The sequence below is a fragment of the Leptopilina heterotoma genome, unplaced genomic scaffold (genome assembly GCF_015476425.1).
Source record: "Leptopilina heterotoma isolate Lh14 unplaced genomic scaffold, ASM1547642v1 Lhet_287, whole genome shotgun sequence".
Classification (NCBI taxonomy): Eukaryota; Metazoa; Arthropoda; class Insecta; order Hymenoptera; family Figitidae; genus Leptopilina; species Leptopilina heterotoma.
Genome location: NW_025110994.1, coordinates 616,494 through 630,439, shown reverse-complemented (window position 1 = coordinate 630,439; position 13,946 = coordinate 616,494). Strand labels below are relative to the sequence as shown.

Genomic DNA, 13,946 nt, shown 5'->3' with positions numbered 1-13,946 from the left:
TATTTTCATAAATAATAAAAATTTCTCAAGAATTCAAATATTTACAAATTTTAAAGTTTCTTCTTAATAATTTAGTTATATTCAGAATTAATAAAACTCATCGCAGAATTTCAATTATTTTTAAAACAATTTTAATCAAATTCCTTGAAAAATGTAATTATTTTTAAAAATTTGATTAAATTTCGTCAAAAGAATTCGATTATTTAAAAATTTTATGTTAAAATTCTTTATAAGAATTAAAATTTAAGATACATTCAATTATTCAATAAATAATTTCCTTTTGTACATTTAAATAATTGAATTCTCGTAGAATTTTCTAATAAAAATTGATTTAAAAATGAATTTTAGTTTAAATTTGAGATAATAATAGATTATGAAAATAATGTTTAAAAGTTACAGTTTGGAAGAATTTTAATTTCTATTGAAAAATAATAATAATTAGGTAAATATTTAAAATATTTAAAAAATAAATTATTGTTTTCGAATAATTTTACAATTAAATAAATTCTTAAATAAATATAACAGAACATTTTTTTCAATAAAATTTTTTCCTTTATTTTCTAAAAATTCAAAAATTTTTAGTTCCATTTTCAAAGAAATTTTCTAATTGACAATTATAATTTATAAACATTTTTTTTCCTTTATTTTTAAAAAACTATGAATTTTATTAAAACAATTGAAATTAAAAAACAGAATTGATGCAAACTATTACCTTATGAAAATTGTGAATTCTCTACAAAAATATTATGAAACGGAAATATCTAATGTTTTTCTTTCCAAAAGAAAAAAAAATAGTTTGTAAACAATATTGTTATTGAGAAATAAAAATTATGCATAAAATGGGTATATTTTCTACTTTTTCATCAAATTTTTTTAACAATTAACAATTTTCTAGTATTTTATTTTTTATATAAATAAAAAGGAGAATATATTTTGCATAATAATTTAGATCAGTGAAACGGAATTTTTTATTGAAAACAGCACATAAAAAGCAAAATGAGTATATTTTTTATTTGTTAATTTTAATTTTTTTTTAATTTTCTAATTTGTAATATTATATTATTATTATTATAAATATTGAAAAAATACCTGCATATTTTCGATTTGTCAAAGAATATTTTTTGAAGAAGAAAAAACAAAAGTATACACAGAAAGTAACTTAAAATTGCGCACAGAATGAATGAAAGAATACGTAAATTACAATAGTTAAATTCTAAGTAGTCGAATTACAATTTTAGTCAGACATAATAGTTACAATTCTACTAAATTTTATAAAAGTGGTATAAGTAATTTCAATGCAGACATATCTGTTGTAATGATTATAAATATATGACTTAAGTAGTAAAACAAAGTTTTAGTCAGACATAAGTAGTTTTTAGTTAATTAAAATAATATTAAGCCAGGCAGATCAACTTTTATCAATTTAATTGCTATTATAAGTAGTAAAACCAAGTTTCAGTCAGACATGTAGTAGTAAAACAAAGTTTTAGTCAGACATTAGTAGTTTTAAGATAGTTAAAATAATTTTAAGGCAGACAGAGCAACTTTTAACAATTTAATTGTTATATAAGTAGTAAAAAATTTTTTTAGTCAGATATGTTGTAGTTACATGTAAAAAGATAAAGTTTTTAAGATAAGAGTAAATTTTGAAAGAAAAAATTTCATGAAAGTAGTATAAATGATTTTAAGTCAAACAAATCTGTTATAATGATAATAAATTATGACTTAAGTAGTAAAACAATGTTTTAGTCAGACATACGTAGTTTTATAGCAGTTAAAATAATTTTAAGTCAGACATAGCAACTTTTATCCATTTAATTGTTATAAAAGTAGTAAAAACAAGTTTTAGTCAGACATGTAGTAGTTCTAGATAAAAAGGTAATTTTTTTAAGTTAAGAGTAAATTTTCAAAGAGGAAATTTTATGAAAGTAGTATAAATGATTTCAAGTCAGACATATTTGTTATAATTATCATAAATATGTGACTTAAGTAGTAAAACAAAATTTTAGTCAGACATAATAGTTAAAATTCTACTAAATTTCATAAAAGTAGTATAAATGTTTTCAAGTCAGACAAATGATCATAAATATATGACTTAAGTAGTAAAACAAGGTTTTAGTCAGACTTTAGTAGTTTGAAGTGAGTTAACATAATTTCAAGGCAGACAGAGGAACTTTTATCAATTTAATTGTTATATAAGTAGTAAAAACAATTTTTAGTCAGACAGGTAGTAGTTTTAAGTTAATTAACTTAATTTTAAGGCAGACAGAGGAACTTTTAGCAATTTAATTGTTATATAAGTAGTAAAAACAAGTGTTAGTCAGACAGGGAGTAGTTTTAGATAAAAGAAATGTAAATTTTTGAAAAGAAGAGTAAAATAATTACCTGTTTTACTGGCGAATGGATCCTTAGGATGATTGGTCTTAATAGCGTTAGTCCGACGATTTTGTGCGCCCGTTGTACCACCGCAACCTCCAGCTCCTGGGGGTAGGAGGGCGGCTTGTGGTCCACTACCAATGGGACCACCTCCAGGACCGCCTCCCCCGGGAGCCCCGGGCGCTCGGACCCGGGGTTGCTCTACTGGTAGAACTCGACGTCTCTTCTTCGGGAGCTTAGCTCGCGCCTGCGTGTGACTGTAATACATCGCAAAATTGCTGACGATCACGGGCACTGGCAGGGCGATTGTGAGTACGCCGGCCAGGGCACAGAGGGCGCCCACAAACATTCCAACATAAGTTTTTGGCACCATGTCCCCATAGCCGACGGTGGTCATTGTGACCAGAGCCCACCAAAGGCCAAGCGGTATACTCTTAAAATCATTTTTTGGATTATATTGAATACGCTCAGCATAATAAACCAGACTCGCGAAGATGACGATGCCGAGCACCAGGAAGAACACCAGGAGGGTTAATTCCTTAGCGGAGGCACGGAATGTTTGTATGAGAATTTTCAAACCCGACGAATGCCTCGTTAATTTAAATAGTCTCATTATCCTAATGATACTGAAGAATTCCAATATATCGGCATTCTCCAAATGTGAGGCGAATTTTTGTAATGCCAAGTCAATGTAAAAACTCAATGTCGCAATCATATCGATTAAATTCACTGAACTCTTGATGAAATCACAACGATTTGGACTTGCTGTTATTCTTATGAGAAATTCAAGTGTGAACCATGCATTGCATATGCATTCAATGTAAAAGAAGACATCGTGGGCGTTTGTATGGGTTTTGTCCAATACCCATTTTGTTTCGTTGCCAACTTTTGCCGATCTATTGACAATTATCGGTACCCTCATGTCCGGATGGGTCTTCAGGCAGAAGGAGAGAATCGACACGCAGATAAAGAACACAGATACGACGCCGATTATCTGAAAAATTCCAAATTAAAATATTTATTAAATTCTTACGTTTTTTTAAAGTTTTTTTTTATATTAAGTAGTAAAAGCAATTTTTAATTAAGCAGAGCTTCTTGAATCAACATATTTTTATAATATAAGTAGTAAAACAAGTTTCAGTCACACAGAGACACTTAAATAGGATGAATTTAAATGTAAGTAGTAAAAACCAATTTTAGTCAAACATAGACGCTTTAACTCATCCGTCTTCGTCTTAAGTAGTAAAAGTAATTTTAAGTCAGACATAGTTTCTTGAATCGATTTAGTATTAAAATATAAGTAGTTAAAATAAACTTCAGTCAGACAGAGCAATTAAATTTTAATCTAAGTAGTAAAAACCAAATTTAGTCAGACATAGATGGTTTATTGAAATTTAATTCTAATAGTAAGTAGTAAAATCTATGTTATGTCAGACAATCAGTAATAGTATTTATTATAGCATCAAAGTCTTACGTAATATTTCAATTGCCCCAAAGTGGTGTAAGTAGATTTTAAGTCTGACAGTAACAATTTATTTCAAAAATTTATAAATATATGTAGTGTAAGCAGTACAAACATGTTTTAGTCTGGCATAACAAATAATTTTTTATAACCTAAACAAAAGTAGTAAAAGTAATTTTAACTCAGACAGAACAGTTTTAAAAGTATTATTTTAATGAAAATGTAGTAAAGCTACTTGAGGTCAGACGAAACTTATAAGATTTGCGTAAACATAGTGTAAGTCGTAGAGAAATGTTCTACTTAGACGTAAAATTCAAAATTTTCACAAAATTCAATAAAAGCAGTGAAAATAAATGAAAATTATAAAAAATAAAATAAATAAATCAGACATAATCGTTGGAATATTTAAAAAAAAATTTTTTAGTAGTACAACAATGTTTATGTCAGACATACTGTTTTTCATTTTTGGAAGAATAATAAAAGTAGTGTTATTAATCAATCTTTTACTTAATCTTTCCCTAATCTTTTAATAAAAGTGGTGAAAATCATTTTAAGTCAGACAACATCTCCCTAAATCTATAAATGATTAAGAGTTCAAATTTTTATTGATTTTAATATGAAAAAAGGGAATAAAATTTTTTTTCCTATTAACTGTAAATAAAAGCATTTTTTCCTAAAAGAAAATTTTCGCTTTAGCAATAATGACAAAAAGTTTCAATAATTGTATTTTTAAAATAAGTAGTAGAATCAAACAGTAGTCGGACAAAAATTATTTAACAAAAATTTTGTCTTTCTAGTAAAAATAAATTCTTTTAAAGATATTTTTTTTCACATAACTGACAAATTAAAATCATAATTTTTATAATAAAAGCAGTGTGAATCAGAATTTGTATTTTTTGAAAAAAGTTGTTAAAAGTAAATTTTAAGTTAGACAAAAACAAATTGATTCGAAAACTTATAAATCAATTAAATTTTCATCTTAGTAGTAAAAACTAATTTTAGTCAGACAGAGATGGTTTATTTGAATTTAATTCTAATAGTAAGTAGTAAAATCAAGCTGCAGCCAGACAGAAAAGTTATTATCTAAAAAATAACCCTCTTAGTAGTAAAAATATTTTAAATCATCGGCTTTTATATTAAGTAGTGAAATCAATTTTTAGTCAGACAGAGCTTCTTGAATCAACTTATTTTTATAATATAAGTAGTAAATAAGTTTCAGTCTGACAGAGACGGTTTATTTGAATTTAATTCTAATTAAGTAAGTAGTAAAATCAAGTTTCAGAAAGACAGAAATGTTATATTATGTAAAATTTCTTCTCTTCCTTTGTAGTTAAAATATTTTATGTCAACATTTTCCGTCTTAAGTAGTAAAAGTAATTTTAAGTCAGATTTTAAGTTCAGATTTTATCTAAAAAATTTCTTCTCTTCCTTAGTACTTAAAATATTTTAAGTCAACAGTTTTCGTCTTAAGTAGTAAAAGTAATTTTCAGTCAGACCGTTTCGATTTAATCAATTTATTAGTTTTAATTTATAAGTAGTAAAAACAAGGTATAGTCAGACAGAGCAACATTCATAAATTTTTATTTTTAATATAAAAGTACTAAAAACATTCTTCAGTTAGACATAGACGCTTTAAATTAAAATAATTTTAATTGTAAGTAGTAAAATTAAGTTTCAACCTATCAGAAATTTTATTTTCTAAAAAATCTCTTTATTTGTAGTAAAAATATTTTAACTAATCAGTATTTGTTTTCAGTAGTAAAAGTGATTTTAAGTCAGACAGAGCTTCTTGAATCAATTTAGTATTATAATGTAAGTAGTAAAAACAAGTTTCAATCAGCCAGAGAAACGTTAATCAATTTAATTTTAATTTAAGTAGTAAAAACCAATTTTAGTCAGACAGTGACGCTTTAATCGGATTTAATTCTAATAATAAGTAGTAAAAGCCAATTTTAGTCAGACAGTGACGCTTTAATCGGATTTAATTCTAATAATAAGTAGTAAAAGCCAATTTTAGTCAGACAGTGACGCTTTAATCGAATTTAATCCTAATAATAAGTAGTAAAACAAATTTTAGTCAGACAGAAGTAGGAATATGTGAAAAATTAAAAATAGTTTCCTCAGTAGTAAAAAAATGCTCAAGTCAGACAAAAATGTCAAAATATTTATAAATGTCGCGTAAGTTGAGAAATAAAACTCAAGCTAGATACATAGCAGTTACAATTTTTGCAAATTTAATAAAAATAGTGAAATTAATTACAGACAGAAAAAAGTAAAGAATAAAAAAGATAATGAAAATTTCAGTTAATGGGAGTTTTTTTGATGGTTAAGAAAAATTAGAAATTAGGCAATTAGGAGGGAAATGATGAAGATTTATAATAGGAGATTTTTATTAATTTCAAGAGAAGACATTGACAAATTACTTTTCTCCAGGAGAAAATAAAAATATTGAGTCAACATATTATATATATATATAAAAGTGTGTATGTATGTATATAAACACACGCGTATTTGTCATGATATATCTGGAGGGCGCGACATCATTCTAAATGTAGGTCATTTCAACAAAAAAAATAAATAAACATCGAACAAGCCTTTATCATCATTTCAAAAGGAATACAGAAACTCTAATATGAAATTATATAATTATAAAGTCTTTTTATTATAACTTTTTAATATAAAGAAGAAATTTCATGATTCAAAAGTAGAGTTTAAAAAAAGTATAATTCAAAAGTAGAGTTCAAAAAAGTATGATTCAAAAGTAGAGTTCAAAAAAGTGTGATTCAAAAAGTAAAGTTGAAAATTTACATTATCCTCATTATTTGTCAATTATCATAATCTATAATATGACCTTTTCATGTAATAATTGAATTATAAACTTTTTTTTACTTCTTTCAGTAGAAAAAAAAACATCAAGTTTTCCTCCCATTTGCCCTCAAAGTAGTCTAATGGCGAAAATTAAGAATCTGAAATGGCTTTTCCTTATTCTGAAGAAAAGTGAATTATACCTCTCTTGAAATAAACTTAAAGGTGCTGAAATGTTTTCCGTCTTGCATTCTGAAGTTTCTTAATGTAAATATTTGAGGATGTAATTAAGAATTTATTTCTTTTTTTATGATTATAAAATACTTTTCATAATTTTATTAAATGGAATTTTTTTTATTACATTTTTATTTAAATTTTATTTTTTACATTTTCAGAGTCAAATTTTATTTTTAACATTTTTAGTCAAATAAATTACTAACAATTGAAAGAATGCATATAAGAGAAACCAATCACGTTGGTTATTGAATTTTAATATCATTATCATTTTAAAAAAGGAAAAAAATTCAAATTCAAAATTTTAATTTAATAATTTCTTTTAATTGAAATATTCAGAGGAATAATTATGAATAGATTTAAAGATATTAGAATTTGATAATTGTAAACTATTCTGAAAATCGATAAAATGACAAAAAGATAATTCGTTGATAAATTTTGGGTTAAAAATGTTCGATGATAATGAAATATTGACTGATGCTCAGGGAAGCATGTTTTCATCGATACAACCGGGAGGCCTATTTAGAATGATAAGTAGAGCGTTAACAACATGATTATATAGACATAAATACATTGAATAGGATTTGATATTACTTGAAAGGAATCGTTGCCAAATAAAGGGTTACTTTTCTCATTCTACAATCCTCTTAGCGAAGAAACGTTTGCGTTTTCATTCTAAAAGCATACCCTACTTGTCCCTAATGTTAACCATGAGTTGTCTGCCAAACCACACCGAATTCAACAAATGGATTGGATTTTCAAAGAAATAAATGAATGAATAAATTATGCTAGTCATGAATCTTTTTCCTTTTTTTAACAAATCGAAAATACCAGCACATTTTTCTTTTATTCTAATGTCTCAATTTATTAATGAATATTACTTTTTTCATCATAAAATTTAGGGATTTTATTTTTTAATTATTTTCAAAATATTTTAATCTGTTCTTGCCACATTCGGTAATTACTATTACTACTACTACTACTACTACAAAATACTAAATAAATTTTTAGATTAAAAATACCATTAATTCAAATTCAGTGAATAAAATATTGAAAAATTTAAAAATTAAAATACAATTAAAAATTTTAAAACAGTAGAATATTATTTATTTTAGTTTTTCCCGCAGCGAACTGTGGAAAAAACTAAAATAAATAATATTCTCTAAAAATTTAATTATATAATGTGGACATGTTTTTTTCTTTATTGTATATATTTCGTCCATTCATGCATAATGTAATAGATTTAGGATAAAGAATAAAACAAAAGTCCCTCTCTTCTTAGTTCCAGGAGTTTAATAAATTGAGAAATTGAGTTACAGATTCTATTACGTAAATGGTTATATAGAGGGAGCATGCAAGGTTCAAGAACAGAGGCAAAAATGATTGATGAGAAAAGTAATTAACACAGTTAGGGCGTTATATAATAAAAAACTATTTCAAATTGAAACATATAATAATAATTAAATAAATTTCCAACATTACTTTGAATTATTGCATTGTACAAATATTATATATTAAATCATTTTGAGAAAATGCAAAAATACTGGTATTGCCGCTTTAATATATTCGAATTAACATAAAATAGAAAATATTTTCAATTTCCGAAAGTCGGTTTTTGCTCTTCTTTTTTATTAGATTAAATAGAAGAAGTTTAAATAGAAAATTTCTATAAAAATCATTTTTTATGAAAGGAATTTTTATTAACAGAAATTTTTATATTTATAAAAAGAACTGTTCGTATTTTGTGAAATTTCCACCATTTTCAAAAATGGTGACAGCAGTGGGATTGACTTTGACTTTCACTAACACTTTAATTAATTTTCACTTTTCTTTTTAGTTTCTATTCTCTTTCCACTTTCACTCAACAAATTTTCACATTCATTAAAAACATTTTTAACCTTTACTAAAAAAATATTTGATCTTCACTAGAAAAATTTTTATTTCACTCAAATAAATTTTAATTTCCTTAAAAAATTCTTACTTTCACTTTCATTCAAAAAATTTTCACATTCATTCACAAAATTTTTACTTTTATTCAAAACATTTTCACTTTGACTACAATATTATTGACTTCACACTAAAAAAAAGTCATTTCCCCTAAAAAAAATTCTTAATTTTGATCAATAAATTTTCGCTTTTATTAAAAAAATTTCACATTCCCTAAAAAAATTTTTACTTTTACTTTGAGTCAAATATTTTTATTTTTACTCAAAAAAATTATTTAGTTTTATTCAAAAAATTCTCACTTTCACTAAAATATAAAGCGTCTTTCTCATAAAAATTTAATTTCCCTGAAAAATTCTCAATTTTGATAAGAAAATTTTCTCTTTTATTAAAAAAATGTCAGAGTCCTAGAAAAAATTTTCATTTTTAATTTGACTCACAAATATTTTTATTTTTATTTAAAAAATTTTTACTTTCATTCAAAAAATTTTCACTTTCACTAGGAAATTATTTATTTTACTCAAAAAAATTTATATTTCACAAAAAGTTCTCAATTTTGATCAAAAAATTTTTGCTTTTATTAAAAACATTTAACATTCCCTAAAAAATTGTCTCTTTCACTTCGAGTCAAATATTTTGATTTTAACTCAAAAAAAATTTTTAGTTCTATTAAAAAAATTCTCACTTACTACTAAAGTATTATTGACTTCAATCATAAAAATTTAATTTCCCTAAAAAATTTTCACTTTCACAAAAAGAAATACTTATCTTCATTTAAAATAATTTATTTTTCTTAAAAAAAATTCTCAATTTCGATCAAAAAATTTTCGCTTATATTAAAAAAATTTCACATTCTCTAAAAAGTTTTCATTTTTACTTTCATTTAAAAAAATTCTCACTTTCACTAAAATATTATTGATTTCACTAAAAAAAATGTAATTTCCTTGCAAAATTTTTTCTTTTGATCAGATAATTTTTGGTTTTAATAAAACAATTCAATATTTCCTACAAAATATTCACTTTCATTTTGACTTGAATATTTATATTTTTACTCAAAAAAATTTTTAGTTTCATCCAAAAAATTTTCACTTTCATCAAAATGTTATTGACTTCACTCAAAACAATTCATTTTCCCTAAAAAATTCTTAATTTCAATCAAAATATTTTCTTTTTTCTTAAAAAAATTTCACGTTTCCTAAAGCATTTTCACTTTTACTTACAGTAAAATATTTTCATTTTAACTCAAACAATTTTTTAGTTTCATTAAAAAAATTCTCACTTCTACTAAAATATTATTGGCTTCAATCATAAAAATTTAATTTCCCTGAAAAATTGTCAATTTTGATAAAAAAATTTTCTCTTTTATTAAAAAAAATTATTTTTCTTAAAAAAATTCTCAATTTTAATCAAAAAATTTTCGCTTTTATTAAAATATTATTGACTTTACTCAAAAAAAATTCATTTTTCATAAAAAATTCTTAATTTCGATCAAAATATTTTCTTTTTTCTTAAAAAAATTTCACATTCTGTAAAAAATTTTCACTTTCACTTTGATTCAAATATTTTCGTTTCTACTCAAAAAATTCTAACTATCACTAAAAATAGTGTTCATTTTGACCTAAATTTTTTTCACTCTTGATTGAAAAAATTTGAACTTAGAACTGAAACTGAAATTTTTTTGAATGATAGTGAGAATTTTTGGGTGAAATTAAAAGTGAAAATATTTTCAGTGAATGTGAAAGCGAGAAATTTTTGAATGAAAATGATAGTTATGTGAACGAACCCCTGAAAGTGAAAGTCAAAATGGAAGTGAAAATTAATTAAAGTAAAATCAAAAATGAAAGTAGAAAGGGGAGTGAAAATTAATTAATTTGGAATCAAAAGTGAAATTGAAACTTGAAAGGAAAGTGAAAATTAAAGTGTAAATGAAAGTGGAAGTGACAGTAAAAGTTGAAAGGGAAGTGAAAATGAAAGTGAAAACTGAAAGGGGAGTGAAAATCAATTAAAGTGGAAGTGAAAGTGAAAAAGGATTTGAAAAATATTAATAAATAAATAAAAGTTTAATAAAGAAAGTCCGAGTTGAAAATATACTAAAAAATAAAAAAAATTTCCTTTTGAACAAAAATTTACGAAAATATATGAAAATAATACTAAAAAATTGACTTAAATGCAAACTTAAATGTATGTTTATGCCCATAGGGGACCAGTTTCTTAAAAATTATCTTCAACTGCATTTTATGACAACGGTGAAAAGGAAGGCAATAAATTCAAGGGCAGGAGGGAATTTTTATCTATTTCGTGGGGATAATTTCATTATCCGTTTTTCCTTTAAGGTGAAATTTTTTCGAAATTTACTAGTCGCACTGAAAGAAATGAGACTCTTGAGAACTGATCATATGGGGATATATATATTTAAGATGGTTTACTATTATCAGAGCAGGGAGGTTGGAAAAACAATCAAATGTCTTGGGAACAGTCGTCGTTTTAAGGGAAACGTTTATTGATTGTTATTCCTTCTCCTGCTGTATATATATGCTATCTGTGTCCATTATCATCAAAATGGGAGAGATATTTTGTCTTCATTCCTACAAATTATAATCTTGATAATTTATTTTCTCTCTCTATACATAATATTTTATTTCTAAAAATATTTTGTTTATTTTTGTCTTTCACTTTTAGTGTTTTTTTTCTTTATTTCTGATTATATCATTGTCAAAGGAAATTGATTTAGTTTGTTTTCTATTTAAGTATATATACATTTAAGGAGACGAATGGAAAATATATGTTGTGTAATTAATTATCAAAAATTGGAAATGCTTCCGAATTTCGAGTATTTTTTTAATTCTTTTTTTTATTTGTAATATTTCTAAGATTGTAAATAAATAAAAAGAATTAAAAAAATACTTTAAATTCATAAATATTTTCGACATTTTTTGTAAAACATTTTCCAATCTTGTAATCTTATAAAAAATTTATAAAAATTATGTTATAAAGTATAATTTCATAAATATAATTTATAGTATTTACGTAATATTTGTTTTTTAATATTTTAGTTTTTTCATTTGTTTACAAGAGTTAATTTAATTTATATAAATTAAATCGAAGTTAAAGAAGAAAAATATTGTAAAAAAGTGTAAATATAGAAAACAGTGTAAAGTAAAGGAAAAGTAAAAAAGTAACGTTAAAAAATCTAAAAAAAGAGTAAATGAAAAAAATTGTAAATTTGAAAATAAGGTTAAAAACTTTACCGACCTTGGCAGCATTTGAGGAGTAAGGTTCATCAAAAAGAGACCACATTTTTGGTTTGAGCTTTTGCCACCACGTTAGAGTACCTTCATAGTAGGCCTCCTCGAATCCAAACTTCCTTGCCAGTTCTTCGTCACTCGGTTTTTCTGTATCGAGGTCTAACCTGTCCAATACTGTCAAAGTCTCTTGCGTGTCTCGATGCTAAACAGAAAAAAAAACAAATTTTAATTTTTTTTTCGAAAACACTTTTTTTTCATTTTTGCTACAATGAATTTTTCTATTTTTAAAATTCAATCAATTTTTTCAATGAAAATCAAAACACGAGTATTTAAAATAAAAAAAATTAATTAATTTAGCTTTAATTTAATTTACAGAAAATCAAAATATCAAAATTAGAGATTTTTCCAAAAATTTGTCAATATTAATTTTCCCCTATTAGATTTTTTATCCTTTCACCTTTATTTTTATTTTTCCTCGTTCTATTTCCTCAAAAGATAATTTAATCTGTATTTTTAGTTAATTATCAAAAGATAATTTAACTGGAATTTTAGTTGTTAATTATCAAGAGAAAATTTAACTCGATTTTTACTTAATTATAAAATGTTAATTAACTAGAAACAAAAGTAAATTAAGAAAAGAATTTAAAAAAAAAAATTAAATTAAATTAAAGAAAATTGAGAAATTATATATTATAAAAAATTTACTGAGAGTGAAATTCAAAGGATATTTTATTAGGATACATAAAAAAAAAATTGGTGAATTGAATAGTCATTTGAAAAATATAGAAACAAAAAAAAAAAGAACAAAGCAGCTTCTATTGAAAGGCAACGAGGAAAATTATTACGTAAAATTTCAAAACACGATTGGTTTCTGGCTAATGGTCTTTCTCGCCGAATGTTTTTTGTCAATAGAAAATGCAATCGTTTTCTCTCTAATTCCATTGAATTTCCCTTGGGGAGAAACGAACGAGGATATATCCATTTTATAGGCCAGCCACTGTACCCAGAATACATTTCAAATGAAACAAAAATTGCCAGAAGATGATTTATAATTCAGAAAAAAAAAATTCCATTTTTAATCTCATTTTTTTTTCTAAAATTGAACTTTGCATAAATCAAGCAAACATCAAATTACTGTTTTTATCAGAAGTTATTTCAATTTTTATTTTTATTTTAATTTCAATTTTAATTTCAATTTTTATTTTTAATTTTAATTTTAATTTTAATTTTTAATTGTAATTTTATTTTCTCCCAAACTATGCTTCTTGAAATTTTATAATTGTCCATTTTCTCTGTTGTAAATAAATAAATGGATTTTAGGTAGGTACAAGTTGAACGAATTTTATTAAATTTCGATGAATAATAAATATTATAATTAGTGGAGTGAATTATTGTCGTAATTGGATCATTTATTATAAAAGGTAAATGGTTTCCTTTATAAAATATATATAACGTCTCTAACCAAATTGTTCTGTAATTAATTAGTAATAATGAAAATAAATAATTCAAATTAGTCTAATTGTGTTTGCGTTTATTTACAATCAAAGAGAAAATAATTACATTTATTTCATTATATATATTAATTTAGTCAGAAGATTATTCAATTGAGAAATTTTTAACAAAAGGCAATGTAATTCATCGGGGAAAATGTTCTGATTTAATTTAAATTTCACCATTTATTTTTAATTAATTTAATTTTCCTCTTTTTGTGAATATATCATGAATGTTTTATTATTCTTTAATTTTTTAATTTAACTAAATGAGTGAAATTAAAAAACTTGTGTAGTTTAAAATATCAAAAAATAGTTTTCATGGAAAATTTGATAATTGTCTCATTTATTAAATTTTAATTAAATATTAAATTTATTTAAATAATTTAT

General features: G+C 24.0%; 1 protein-coding gene across 2 annotated transcripts in view; it reads right to left on the bottom strand.

The window, feature by feature from the left end:
• Positions 1-13,946, bottom strand: part of LOC122504273 (potassium voltage-gated channel protein Shaw) — an 83,093-nt gene that overhangs the window by 24,002 nt on the left and 45,145 nt on the right. For both annotated transcript variants that reach the window (XM_043615303.1, XM_043615304.1), the window contains exons 3-4: positions 12,074-12,268; positions 2,386-3,370 (exon numbers count right to left, since the gene is read on the bottom strand). In XM_043615303.1, coding sequence (XP_043471238.1) covers positions 2,386-3,370; positions 12,074-12,268 — 1,180 coding nt within the window. The remainder of the gene's footprint in view (positions 1-2,385; positions 3,371-12,073; positions 12,269-13,946) is intronic.